This window comes from Rana temporaria, chromosome 2 (genome assembly GCF_905171775.1).
Source record: "Rana temporaria chromosome 2, aRanTem1.1, whole genome shotgun sequence".
In the NCBI taxonomy this organism is placed as follows: domain Eukaryota; kingdom Metazoa; phylum Chordata; class Amphibia; order Anura; family Ranidae; genus Rana; species Rana temporaria.
Genome location: NC_053490.1, coordinates 63,010,998 through 63,024,771, shown reverse-complemented (window position 1 = coordinate 63,024,771; position 13,774 = coordinate 63,010,998). Strand labels below are relative to the sequence as shown.

General features: G+C 43.0%; 1 protein-coding gene across 1 annotated transcript; it reads right to left on the bottom strand.

Moving 5' to 3' along the window:
- Positions 1–145: 145 nt before the first annotated feature.
- On the bottom strand, positions 146–13,187 carry LOC120928525 (aquaporin-5-like). Its single transcript, XM_040339615.1, has 4 exons — positions 12,745–13,187; positions 8,819–8,983; positions 5,023–5,103; positions 146–1,210 (listed from the first exon to the last, which is right to left on the bottom strand). Exons 1-4 carry the CDS (start codon positions 13,105–13,107, stop codon positions 998–1,000), a joined length of 822 nt encoding a protein of 273 aa, XP_040195549.1. The 5' UTR covers positions 13,108–13,187; the 3' UTR covers positions 146–997.
- Between the last annotated feature and the right edge of the window lie 587 nt (positions 13,188–13,774).

Sequence of the window (13,774 nt, the reverse complement as noted above, 5' to 3'; positions counted from 1 at the left end):
CTAAAACTGGAGAGTGAAAAATTGGATGCAGCCTACATAGAAACCAATCAGTTTCTAGGTTTTTTGTCAAAGCTTAATTGAACAAGTTGAATTTAGAAGCTGATTGGTTTCCATGCAGAGCTGCATCAGATTTTGCACTCTCCAGTTTTAGTAAATCAACCCCAAGGGTCCAGTTCATAGTGAAAACTTTTTTGTTAGGCATTAAAACATTATGTTCTATTAAAAAAATATCACTCGATATGCAGCAGCTTATATACAAAATTTTATTTAATTAAATAGCCCACTCATTTAGGTCGTCCATCCAAAACTTCAGTTATTGCTATGTTCTGGAATAGTGGGTCCATTTATCTCTATTTTCTGTGCATTCATTGTGCAATTGCAAGTGGGGCTCAGTGGATAAAATGTATTTTTACATTGTGATCAGTGAAAGAAAATGCACCCCTTTTAGTGTAGTTCAGAATGCCATCCTTACAGACAGCTGAAAGATTACTGGAGTCATTCATCAGGCTCTGCCAAATGAACTAGACAAGAACCATCAGATGAGAGGTCAGCCAGCTACAGCTCATGGAACCCCTAGTAAGATTGGGAGGAACTCTAGAGTTCCAAGCAACCCTAGTTGGGAATGACTGGTCTGGAATGGACCTTTTTTTTTATCAGACTCGGGTTCAGAGAGGAGCATAATAATAGTATCATTTCCCACCATTATTTAGTATGTACATTTTGTTAATTTGAGGTGTGAAATACCTCCAATGCTCCTATTCAAAGTAGGAATAGTACATCCCGTTGAAGAATAAAGGTGTCTCCAAGAAGTAGAGTTGTGGTTACCTTAAGAAGTCCCAGGTTTCCAGGTACAGCTATAAGACCTGAGCCAAGAGTTGTTGATCCAAGTGCAATGAGTCCATAACATGGCTGCTTGTATTAGAAATAGATTCTGAGTATGCTAATGTTCAGATTGTTTTTCCTGATGTAATATCTGACGCATTCTTTATCAATGACCTTAAGCTTTATCCATGTTCTTTGAATAGTTGTTAAGAGAATTCAGTTCCACTGAGTGCTTACGGTGTTCCTCTCTTTCACGTTCATGTTCTGGATCAAAACTACCATGCAGGATGGATAGTCTATCTAGGAGATTTGGTGCAGGTGGTGTAAGAAGATAAGTATAGATTAAGGCAGCAAAGATCGCACCGGACATGGGGCCTACCCAGAAGATCTGTAATTAAACATCAATATAAATTAAATCTTTCCAACACAGCTGACTTACCGTATAAACTTGAGTATAAGTTGACCCGAATATAAGCCGAGGCACCTAATTTTACCACAAAAAAATGGGAAAACGTACTGACTCGAGTATAAGTCTAGGGTGTCCATCTGCATGCCTCACTGTGACTCACTGTGTCCATGTGCATGCCTCACTGTGTCCATGCCTCACTGTGTCCATGCCTCACTGTGTCCATGCCTCACTGTGCCCATGCCTCACTGTGCCCATGCCTCATTGTGCCTCACTGTGTCCATGCCTCACTGTGTCCATGACTAGACTTACATTTAACATGGGAGTATACAGAAGGAATGCCCGGGTTTGAAAAATCGGTGCTCCCCGGGCCATAGGTCTCCCAGACAGCAAACTTTGCACACCTGTAGAGGAGAACTGGGGCTACATATGTCTCAAGTTCCGGATCCCCAAAGTTACCAGAGAAATGACCGTTTAACATGGGAGTCTATGGAAGGGGTGCCCGAATTAGAAAAATTGGTGCTCCCCGGCCGTAGGTTCCCCGGACAACAAACTTTGCACACTTGTAGAGGAAGAGTGGGGCTATATGTGTGCTATATGGGGTCCAGGGGACCTATGACTGGCCGATACCGGGTCCCCAAATCCAGCATATCAGGTGCAAAAAAGGTGACTCGAGTTTAAGCCGAGGGGGCATTTTCAGCACCAAAATATGTGCTGAAAAACTCGGCTTATACTCGAGTATATACCGTAAGTATATTTGGTTGATATTATCATGGTAACGACTCCAATTATTAGTGATTTTGTATAGTAGGATATGTTTTACTATGTCCTCACTGTATCGCTATACAGCTACTGTTCAATGCACATAGTAATACAGCCCTCAAAATTTCACTTGCCTGCTCGCATTTTGCGAGTAAATTTTGAGGGCTGGCGAGTGTGGGCTGCCTGGGAGCAGGGGGGGCGAGCAAGGAGAGGAGAGCCGTGTCGCCACTGCAGCTGCTGCTGTCGCCGCCGCCTGTTTGTTAATAGCGCGGGGAACATTACAGCTTTCAATTCAATAGCTGTGTTCCCTGCGGCGTGTGTCATATACAGTGCCTCCCCCTTTTCCGGGCACTTTTTTCATAGACAGATCACCCATCCCAGGATTGGATGGGTGATCTGTCTATCAAAGTTTACCGGACAAGGGGGAGGGGTTGTATTTGACGCTCGCGGCGGCGGCAGCTATTGATTTGAAAGCTGTAATGTTCCCCACGGTTTAAACAATGCGACGGAGGCTCCGGCTCCTCTCCTACCCTACTCAGCACAGGTAGGCTGTAATGTGGGGGGACTCCTGGCTGCAATGTGGGGGGACTCCTGGCTGCAATGTGGGGGGACTCCTGGCTGCAATGTGGGGGGACTCCTGGCTGCAATGTGGGGGGAACTCCTGGCTGCAATGTGGGGGTCTCCTGGCTGCAATGTAGGGGGACTCCTGGCTGCAATCGTGGGGGGATTCCTGGCTGCAATGTAGGGGGACTCCTGGCTGCAATCGTGGGGGGATTCCTGGCTGCAATGTAGGGGGACTCCTGGCTGTAATGTGGGGTGACTCCTGGCTGCAATGTGGGGGGACTCCTGGCTGCAATTGTTTGGGGACTCCTGGCTGCAATGTGGGGGGACTCGTGGCTGCAATGTGGGGGGACTCGTGGCTGTAATGTGGGGGGACTCGTGGCTGTAACGTGGGGAGACTCCTGGCTGCAATTGTGGGGGAACTCTGGTTGCAAAATGGGGACATTTTGCTGCACTGGGGACACATGCTGCATTGGTAGACATGGGCAGGCTGCGTTTTTGGGCACGGATAAAGTTGTTGTTAATATTTATTTTTATAACTTAATTCTGCATAAAACATTTACGTGCCATTTCATGAGATTTATGAGGGCGTGTCTAGGGGCGGGATAGGGGGCGGGACATGGTAGGGGTTGGACGGGGCAACTGGTGGCGAGTACGCCTTGAGGCCTGGCTAGTAGCTCAGGACTTGAAATTTTGAGCCCTGTAGTAGTATATTAAACATTCATGTCAATTAGCCTTCTAAACATAAAAGTAACAGATCTTACGTTAAACTGAACTCTTTCTTCTTTTGATAGGATTAGGAAGGGTTCACTTATCTATCAAGTTTTAGGGTTTATTCAAACCAACTTTTGCTTTACAATGCAGAGGCTGATGTGCAGTGTAATGCAGTGGGAAGATTGCAGTGCCAATGCTCTGATAGCCGCTCTGTTCACTTATTTAAAAAAAATAAAAATTAAATGTCACACAGTGATGTTTAATTTAGTTTTATTGGCTGCCATGTAGTGTAAGCTGGTCGATTGCCTTGCACTGCGCCTAAAAATAGGATGGCCTGCCATACTTTTTTCAGTTAACCTCCCTGGCGGTATGATTATTTCAGAAAAAAGGTGCTGAAAGCGGTACCATTATTTGCAAGGAAATTTGGCGTTTTATACTGTAGGCCTGTAATTCTTAGGAATAACTCACTTAAATCTGTCCAAACAAGAGTCTAGTAGGCATCCCAGGTATGACATTTTTTTTAAAAACAAAATGATAAATTATAATATAATACATAATTATAAATAATTATAACAAATAATAATATAATTATAATAAAAATTATTCAATAATGTAATCAACTCAAAATCACTGAAATTTGCTCAGTTGCAGAATTGTCGCTGTCATTACTTTTATTTTTTTATGACGAATTTTCCCACAAATCGCTATCGCTCAATTCTGAAAGTGATTATAATTTATTATCGCTGTTTTCTAGCTGCTCTAAAACCATTTTTGACATAAAGGGACACTTTTGGTTGCTATGGACAATCTACAGTTTGCAGGCAGAAAGAAAGGTTTTTATTATATAAAAGAACATGTAGGACACTGGGCAGACCACTAGGGACAAGGGGTGTGTGTATTTTTTACATACAGTACTGTAATCTATAAGATTACAGTATACTGTATGTAAGGTGTTTGTTTACCTTTTTGAATTAGGCGCCGTTCTCCGCTCCCGTGCGTCGTAACGTCGCAGGGAACGGAGATCGTCGGCACACAGAGGCACTGTGTGAATTGAGCGAGGTCCCGCTGGCTCACACAGCGCGGTGGCATCGCTGGATCCAGGGACAAGGTAAGTAAACCAAGCCTGTGGATTCTGCGAGGCGAGCCCGAGTCTGACTCGGGGTTACCGATCGCAGCACAAAAATGGAACCCCGAGTCAGACTCGGGAATACCGCCAGGGGGGTTAACACCACTGCAATGCAGTGGTGTGAACTGGCTGGGTAGGAGACAAGACATTTTGCCTTTTCTTGCTGAGGGGCTGAGGTGGGACTGCAGTGGTATAGCCACCCAACGTAGCCCTACTGCACCTGGTGTGAATAGACTCATATTGCTGAGATTTTACTGCAACTCTGTGTAGTCACACAAAAAAAAACTCAATTGGGGACATGAATAACATTTTTTGTTATAGAGGGAAAGGTATATTGATGTGTCCTTCCCATTTGGGAAATTTCCCCTCAATTCCAATTCAATACACCGTTGAAATATATGTAAAAAGCTGTTTTATCATGATTTTTTTTTTTATAATTTTGCCCAGCCAATAACGACATTAACACAGCCCTGACAGGCAGCACAGCCAGGTAGTTTTGGACATTAAAACGGACATTAATGTTTCCATTTTAATAAAAGGGGATTGATAACATTTATGTCATGCCTTTGAATCTAGTTGCAGGGATTTAGTGCTCTGGAGGTAATACAGTCAAAGTTTCAAACATTCTTACCCAATGTGATTCAAAATTTCCCATAATTATAGCAGGGCCAAAAGACCTTGCAGGGTTCATGGAGCAGCCAGTGAAGTAGATCTAAACACAAGACATACCATAAAAGAACAATATTAGTTACTAAACATCTGAAATAATACCAGATAGCAAATTAAAATATATGTTAACCATATCCCTAAAATCTCATATAAGCTTTAAAGCTGAGCCACCTGGAATGCTAGACAGTCCCCTGGACAATTCCTTAAATGATCCTGCCTTGAACCTTGTTTGTCCTGAACCTTGAACTCTTTGCTGCTCCCATAAACTTACTGATTTAAGCCATGTCTCTGCACTTCCTGTTTGCCGGATGGTTGTGCTCTCTCCAGCCAGTATCCCGCTTTTGTCTTTCCTGCTGCCATCCATATCTTTACTACCACTAGTTACTGACCCCTGGCTTGTTCTTCAACTATGCTTCAGCTTGATCCCAACCCGCAACTACTTGTTACCGATTTTTGGCTTGTTTACTGACTATGCTTCTGTTTGATCCTTACCTGCTATATCCACTTCTGGACCCTGGGTTGCTCACCTCCTGGTGGGGTGATCCTGAGGACTGCAACCTGGTACTAACACGTAGCTAAACCCATCTTCACCATCATGAGTTCTGGTGAACCCTGGTTAGTTCTTAGACTCCACACCTCAGATGAGCCTACGTTTTATGCCAGGGTGACCTGCTTGTATGCCAATCCTGCTGATCAGTGGGAGTTCCTCTACTGCTATAGCTACTGATCTCAAAGTCTGCCTCCTGACCATGACATCGGGCTGAGTGCTTTTCAGCCATTCAGAAGCAGCGACATATTTTTATCAATGAATACATAGTGTCCTCTGATTGGCCAAGGTGGAAAAAAGGGCAGGCGACATCATGATTTCCACCTTTGCCAATCAGAAGAAGTCTTGTATTCACTGATAAAAATACAAGGCTTCTCTTGAATGGCTAAAAAGTGCTCAGCTCAACTGGCAAGATAAGGCCCCTTTCACACGGACAGGTAGAATGGTGCTTAGCTGCGGATTTTTATTTTTCTACCGCAGCTAAAAGCACACAATACTTTTCTATGGCCCCATTCACACACAGCGTTTACCTGCGATTTCGTTACATGCGGTTTGGTGCGAATAGAAAAAATAGAATTGAATGCATCCAGGTGCGATGTAGCGCAGCTATATGCACATAACCGCAGGTAATCGCAGTCTTTTTTGTCAACTGCGGATAGCAGCGTGAGAGAAAAAAAAACAACAACAGGAAGCACATCATAATAAAAAAAATTAAAAGGATTGCTATTTTGAATGACTACCGCAGCTAAACGCGGCCGCATTTAACCGCATGTAAACGCAATGTACAAATGGAGCTAATCGCAGTGCCTGGAGCCTTGAATTTCACAAAACATTTTACATGCTTTTAAGTGCTGCAAAACAGCCGTCTGTGTGAAAGGGGCCTAATAGTTCGGAGATTGAGGTGCAGGAAACAAAGGTCCAAATGGACATGTCAATCCATCAACATCTCAATGGACATTTCTGTCTCCTGACAGTGTTATTTTTCAGTTGCCCCCAACTCTCTCATTGTTATTCTACTCTGCCTCCCATCCACTGTGGAAATGTCTATGAATGTCATATGTCGCGTACACACGATCGTTTTTCGGCATGAAAAAAAATGACGTTTTTAAAAACGTCATTTAAAATGATCGTGTGTGGGCTTCACATCGTTTTTTCATGTTCTGAAAAACGACGAAAAAAAAATTCGAACATGCTGAATTTTTTAACGTCGTTTAAAAAAAATGTGTTTTTCGGGTTGTAAAAAATGATCGTGTGTGGACTAAAACGACGTTTTAAACCCGCACATGCTCAGAAGCAAGTTATGAGACGGGAGCGCTCGTTCAAGTAAAACTACCGTTCATAATGGAGTAAGCACATTCATCACGCTGTGAGGCCCCGTACACACGACCGAGGAACTCGACGTGCCAAACACATCGAGTTCCTCGTCGAGTTCAGTGTGGAAGCTGCCGAGGAACTCGGCGGGCCGACTTTTCCCATTGACTAACGAGAAAATAGAGAACATGTTCTCTTTTCGGCCCGACGAGTTCCTCGTCGGCTTCCTCGCTGAAAAGTGTACACACGACCGAGTTTCTCGCCAGAATCCAGCTCCGATCGAGTTTCTGGCTGAATTCTGCCGAGAAACTCGGTCGTGTGTACGGGGCCTGACAGACAGAAAAGCCTGAATCGTCTTTTACTAACACGGAATCAGCTAAAGCAGCCCAAAGGCGAATAGAACTTCCCCTTTATAGTGCCGTCGTACGTGTTGTACGTCACCGCGCTTTGTTCATCATTTTTTAAAAACGATGGTGTGTGGGCAACATCGTTTTTAATGATCAAGTTGGAAAAATTTTGTTTTTTGGACATGCTGAAAAACAAAGTTTTTTTCATGCCGAAAAACGATCGCGTGTACGCGGCAATAGTGCTGATATAATCATTTTAAAAATATCCACCGCATAGAAGAAGAGGACCTCCACTTCTGTGCTTGCTACCAGCAGTTGCAGTAGGTCTACACCCAATCATTAAAATCTTCTATACGTTTTAACTTAATTTATTCCTTTTAAATTTGTAGCTTTATTTAAAAATATTTATTCTCAACCCGCTATGAAAGTCTTCATTTAGACAATTTATTTTCCATGGCAACACCTGTCTCTGAAATGTGCTTCTGTGGTGTTACTCACTGTGAATCACATGAACCCCTGGTGAAGACTAACAGCTGCTATACCAACACAGAATTAAAAAAAATACAATAAAGATAAAATATTGCACATGAACATATCATATTTATTTTCTAACCAACAGATGGAAATTTTGTCTTAATTTCCCATGTTTACCAGGCTCATCTTAACTGTTTTGTTGAAGGAAAATGAGTGACTGAAGGTCAAATTACAACCACAACTGATTGTGAGGGCAGACTTATTATACCCTTTCCCTGTTCCTTGTTCTCACTACAGACTTTTAATTATGATGAGTATAAAATAGTTTCTTCATGCTGCTTTAAAAAAAAAAAAAAAATTACTATAGTAACAAGTGATATACAAGGAGAGATGTACTAAAACTGGTGCACACAGAATATGATGAAGCTGTGCATGGTAACCAATCAGCTTCTTACATCATCTTGTTCAATTAAGGCCTCGTACACACGACCGAACATGTCCGCTGAAACTGGTCTGTCGGACCAGTTCCCGCGGACATGTTCGGTCGTGTGTAGGGCCGACCGGACAATTTTCCGGCCGTCCGGACAGGTTTCCAGCGGACAACTGTTTCTTAGCATGCTCAGTATGACTCATGGGACATGTCCGCTGGCCCGAGAACCTGCGCATGACGTTGAAGTGATTCGACGCATGCGTGGAAGCATTTAACTTCCGGGTTCGCGCATGTCACCGCGTCATCGTCGCCGTCATGTCACCGCGTATTCTGTCCGTGGGGATTTTGGTTTGATGGTGTGTACAACCATCAGACCAAAATCTCCGAGCGGACATGTCCGATGAAAACGGTCCGCGGGCCGTTTTCACCGGACAGGTCCGCTCGTCTGTACGCGGCCTAAGCTTCGACAATAAAACCTAGAAGCTGATTGGTAGAAAGCTGCACCCGATTCTGTGTGCACCTGTTATAGTAAATCTCCTCCATCGCATGTAATATCAGTTTAAAAGTTTATAAAGCTACAAGAAAAATGACCTCACACTTCTTCGTTTTCATTTAAACAAGATATATCACAGATTGATTATTTACGTACCCCAAGTAAATGTCCTAAAGCAACTGATAAACCAATGGATAAGGCTGGAAATCCTGTATTGTCTGTTCTTCTGCTGTCTGTTGTTCCGAAAACACACAACACAAGCTGCATAGTAGTGAAGAGCTCCACAGCTACAGCCTGTCCAGAAGTGGTGCTATTGCTAAGCTGAAGATATATAGGAAATACAGAGTATTAATGCAGCATACAGAATAAACTACGTCCAGTGGCATACAGGAATAATCGTTTCACATTGGAGGGTGTTATAGCCACATGGCTTTAATTACATACATTTTACGATGTCATACTGGGAATTGTATTCCACTCCAGGCACTTTACAGTATCAGTCCACCTAAAACCAGTATTTGAGTTTTTGGTAAATGCACCATTTTGTGTGCCGGCTAGTGGTGAAGCTCCACCTGACTATAAGGCCTCGTACACACGACCGAGGAACTCGTCGGATGAGACACATTGTTTTCCTCGTCGAGTTCCTTGTTAGGCTTGTCGAGGAACTCAACAAGCTTGCTTTGTGTTCACACGGTCAAGACAAAATCTCCTCGTTCTCAAACGCGGTGACATACAACACATACAACGGCAGAGGAAGTTCGATTCCACTGGCACAACTCTTGGGGCTGCTTTTGCTAATCTCATGTGTTTGCGTGTTAAGTTAAAGTTTGTTAAGATACGATTTGCACTTTTCAGTCTGTTACAGCTTGAAAAATGTGTTATCTCCATTACAAATGCTACTTTTACTCCCGTCTCACACTTTATTCTGAGCAAGCGCGGGTTTCTTAGCATCCACACGCTCGATTTTCTCATTGGTAACCAGCCCGACGAGGAACTCGAAGAGCCAATTTGAGACTCCCGTCGATGAAAAAGAGAACTTGCTCTCTTTTTTGCTCGTCGAGTTCCTCGGCAGTTTCCTCGATGAAAAATGTACACACGACCGGTTTCCTCAGCAAAAAAGCTCTCCCACCAAGTTTCTTGATGGATTCTGCCGAGGAAACCGGTCGTGTGTACGAGGCCTAACTCAAATAACTCTTTTGGAAGGATAACCTCTTTGTAAAGCACAGGGATGGGCTTTAGAACATTTTCTTAGTGTCCACTTGCTTTGGGACTCCTCAGAGGCAAGCTCAGTCGCCCCTGGGGGGAGGCAAACAAACCACCTGACCCCCTCTGGGGGCTACAAACAGACCTCTCGACCCCCCCGCCCAGGGTGTGGAACTCACGTGGTCGGGCTCTTGGCGGCAATGCAGAGCAGATAATTGAAGCAGAGCCAACGAAGGCAGCCATCTTCTGGATCTCCCTGTACATCCTCCCCGCCCCCGGCACCTACCAATACAATCGCTTCTCCTCTCGGCCAATCGCGCTCCTTCCACTTCCTGATTGGCCAAAGGAAGAAGCAGGAAGACAATAGCAAATATTAATTCACTATTGTCACACGAGTGGGTGGGTTCAGAGTGCAGTGCTATGCACCTCGAGCCCACCCTTTTTTAATCCAATTAGAGCTTCAGGCTTTAATCACATGCTTAAAAAAAAAAAAAAACATTGGAATCCATGTGTCTGGCACCCCACATGTAGATTAGCCCAGTATGGAGCGGCCGCCACTGCTCGCAATGCAGAATCTTCCTCGCTGTGTTAAGCGTCTTGCATTTTATGAACTGAAAAATGAATGCCTCGATGTTAAGTAACTTTGCGTTGTCTAGCAAAGATACCTGACAATACTATCCTTTCTTCCCTAGCCAATTTAAGACCAGGCCTTTTTCAGACATTTGTTGTTTACAAGTAAAAATCTGTATTTTTTGCTAGAAAATGACTTACCCCCAAATATTATACATTTTTTATAGTAGAGACCCTAGAGAATATTATTATTATTATTATTATTATTATTATTATACAGGATTTATATAGTGCTAACAGTTTGCGCAGATAAATGAAGGTTGTTGCAATATTTTATGTCTTTCGAACAATTTGTTTTAAAAAAAATTACACATTAATGAATTAAAAAAACAAAAAACTTTTAAGTTAGCCCAATTTTTTTGTATAATGTGAAAGATTATGCTACACCGAGTAAATAGATACCTAACATGTCATGCTTTAAAATTGCACACGCTCGTGGAACGGCATCAAACTACGGTGCTTAAAAATCTCCAACGCTTTAAACATTTTTAGAAGTTACCTGTTTAGAGTTACAGAGGAGGTCTCGACTTACGTATATGTTCACTTCTGCTTCTGTTTCTGCATCTACATTTTCCCTTTAATGTTTTTTTTTGTATCACTTTTTTTTCTATTGCAAGGAATGTAAACATCCCTCGAACAGAAATTAGCATGACAGGTCCTCTTTATTAAGAGATCTGGGGTCAAAAAGACCCCAGATGGAGACCCCGGTTCACAGGACAACTGTCTAAAGCCCCGTACACACGACCGGTTTTCCTGCCAGGAAAACTGCCAAGAGAGCCTTTAGCCGGGAAAACCGGACGTGTGTATGCTTCCTCGCAGTTTTCCCGACAGGAAAACAGCCGGGGAATCTCGTCGGGAAAATAGAGAACCTGCTCTCTATTTTCCCGTCGGGATTCCCGGCATTTTTTTCCCACTAGATCTACTACTTTCCTATGGGAAACACTGCGAGGCAGTGCAGATGGAGCATACACACAGCCGGGATTCCCGACCAAAGCTCCATGGCAGTTTTCCTGCTGGGTTCTCGGCTTTCCCCTTGGTTTTCTTGGCGGACTTTTTACCGCCAAGAAAACCCAGTGTGTGTACAGGGCTTCAGATGTGAATTTCCTCTAAAGCCTCGTACACACGACCAAGTTTCTTGGCAAAAACCAGCAAGAAACTTGTTGGGAGATATTTTTTTGCCGAGGAAACCGGTCGTGTGTACATTTTCGTTGAGGAAACTGTCGAGAAACTCGACACGCCAAAAAGAGAGCAAGTTCTCTATTTCCTCAACGGGAGTCTCAAATTGGCTCGTCAAGTTCCTCGACGGACTGGTTTCCGACGAGAAACTCGTGTGTATGCTAAGAAACCCACGCTTGCTCAGAATAAAGTATGAGACGGGAGTAAAAGTAGCATTTGTAATGGAGATAACACATTTTTCACGCTGTAACAGACTGAAAAGTGCAAATCGTCTCTTAACAAACTTTTACTTAACACGCAAACACATGAGATTAGCAAAAGCAGCCCCAAGAGTTTAGCCAGTGGAATCAAACTTCCCCTGCCGTTGTATGTGTTGTATGTCACCGCGTTTGAGAACGAGGAGATTTTGTCTTGACAGTGTGTACGCAAAGCAAGCTTGTCGACTTCCTCAACAAGCCTAACAAGGAACTCGACGAGGAAAACGATGTGTTTCGCCCGTCGAGTTCCTCGGTCGTGTGTACGAGGCTTGACTTTCTGTTGCATTTTCTGGGACAAGATATGAAGAAAAATTTCCCCAGTTGTACACAGAGAAAACAAAATGGTCATGAATTTAAACCTTCCCTAGTCTATACAAAACAGTTTTGTCAATACATACACTTTAACATGGTCACACCATGGAGATGTTTGTGAGTGCCTTTTTGCTATTTCGATATTACCCAGTAATTTGACAAAAATAAATAGTTTTGCATGTTAAATAATTAAAACCTCCATAAGCTCATTGTAATTTACTAGAACATCCCTTCCCTCTTATCTTCCTTTAATACTTCTCTGTTATGGATTATGAATAAGCCAGCTGTATCATACAAAGTCAGTAACCCATAGAAGTCAAAAAAGTAAAAAACATTGGCTGACTGCTTGTACTGACTACTGTAAGTTGCATGTTCTTGTTTCTTTAGCCCACATGACTACAATCAAAATTAAATATTTAAATAAGTATATAGAAAAATGACTGACCTTGAACATTTACCATTTAAAGTTACTGTCCCCATATGGCCCTCCCACCATTTACTTACCGCATTGACCCCGAAGCTCCCTCGTATATTGGATGGGGTGAACTCAAAGAGTAAGCCAGCTCCAGCCACAGCTCCCAGCATCTGAGCCAGGATGTAGAAGACACACTTCAGGACTGAGATCTGTGATCCCACCAGTAAGCCCAATGATACTGCAGGATTGATGTGAGCACCACTGACATGTCCTATTGTCTGGACCACTGTTGCTATAGCTAGACCAAATGTTAGTGCGATCTGCAGGATAGTGGGCACTGCCGAGGGCCAAGGTAATGCACTGCCAAGACCAAAGAATACAAATAACAATGTGCCTAAAAATTCAGCTAGAACTGCCCGAGAAAAGGCACCCGAGCACAGATTTCTAAGCATGGTTTCTACCAAAGTCTTTCTAAAGCCGTGCTCTTCTATACTCTGTGCTATATTTCATTGCAATGACAATGTGACTGCAGGTATATATCTTTGTAGGGTGGGGAAAGCATTCTGAGTACAGGTGTGGACTTCTCAACATATAATTATATATTTCAATGTATTTCAACATCCGTAGCAGTTTTTTTTTGCAGACGACAGTAGTGTATATATACCATGTATGAACCTACAGGTATTTGCCAAACTCCACACTCGCCAAATTAACTCAACAGATATAAGGAGAGTAAGCCAACAGATGTGCAGCTGTACATGCTGCATAGAGTCAAGCACGTGTTGGTGCCCTGCACATTGGTGTGCACATAAAGCACAAGTCAGCACAACAAGCCACAAAACCTAAAGGTGAATCATTGTGTCACTGAGGTGGCTTATATGTCACTTGTGCTGTGTGTGAAAAACTCCATCCACTCTGGAAAAGCCTACCTGTGTCAAGCTGAAAAGCTGTGTTATGCATAGTGCTTCTGTTAAATAGGGAATATATTACCTTATAAAAGAAATGTGTAGTGGTGGTTTTGTATGTATTTTCTTTATTTATTTAAGGTCACATGGTCAAGTCTAAAATGTAAACACCTATTATATATATATCCTCGATCCTCTTACAGACAGCATCTAT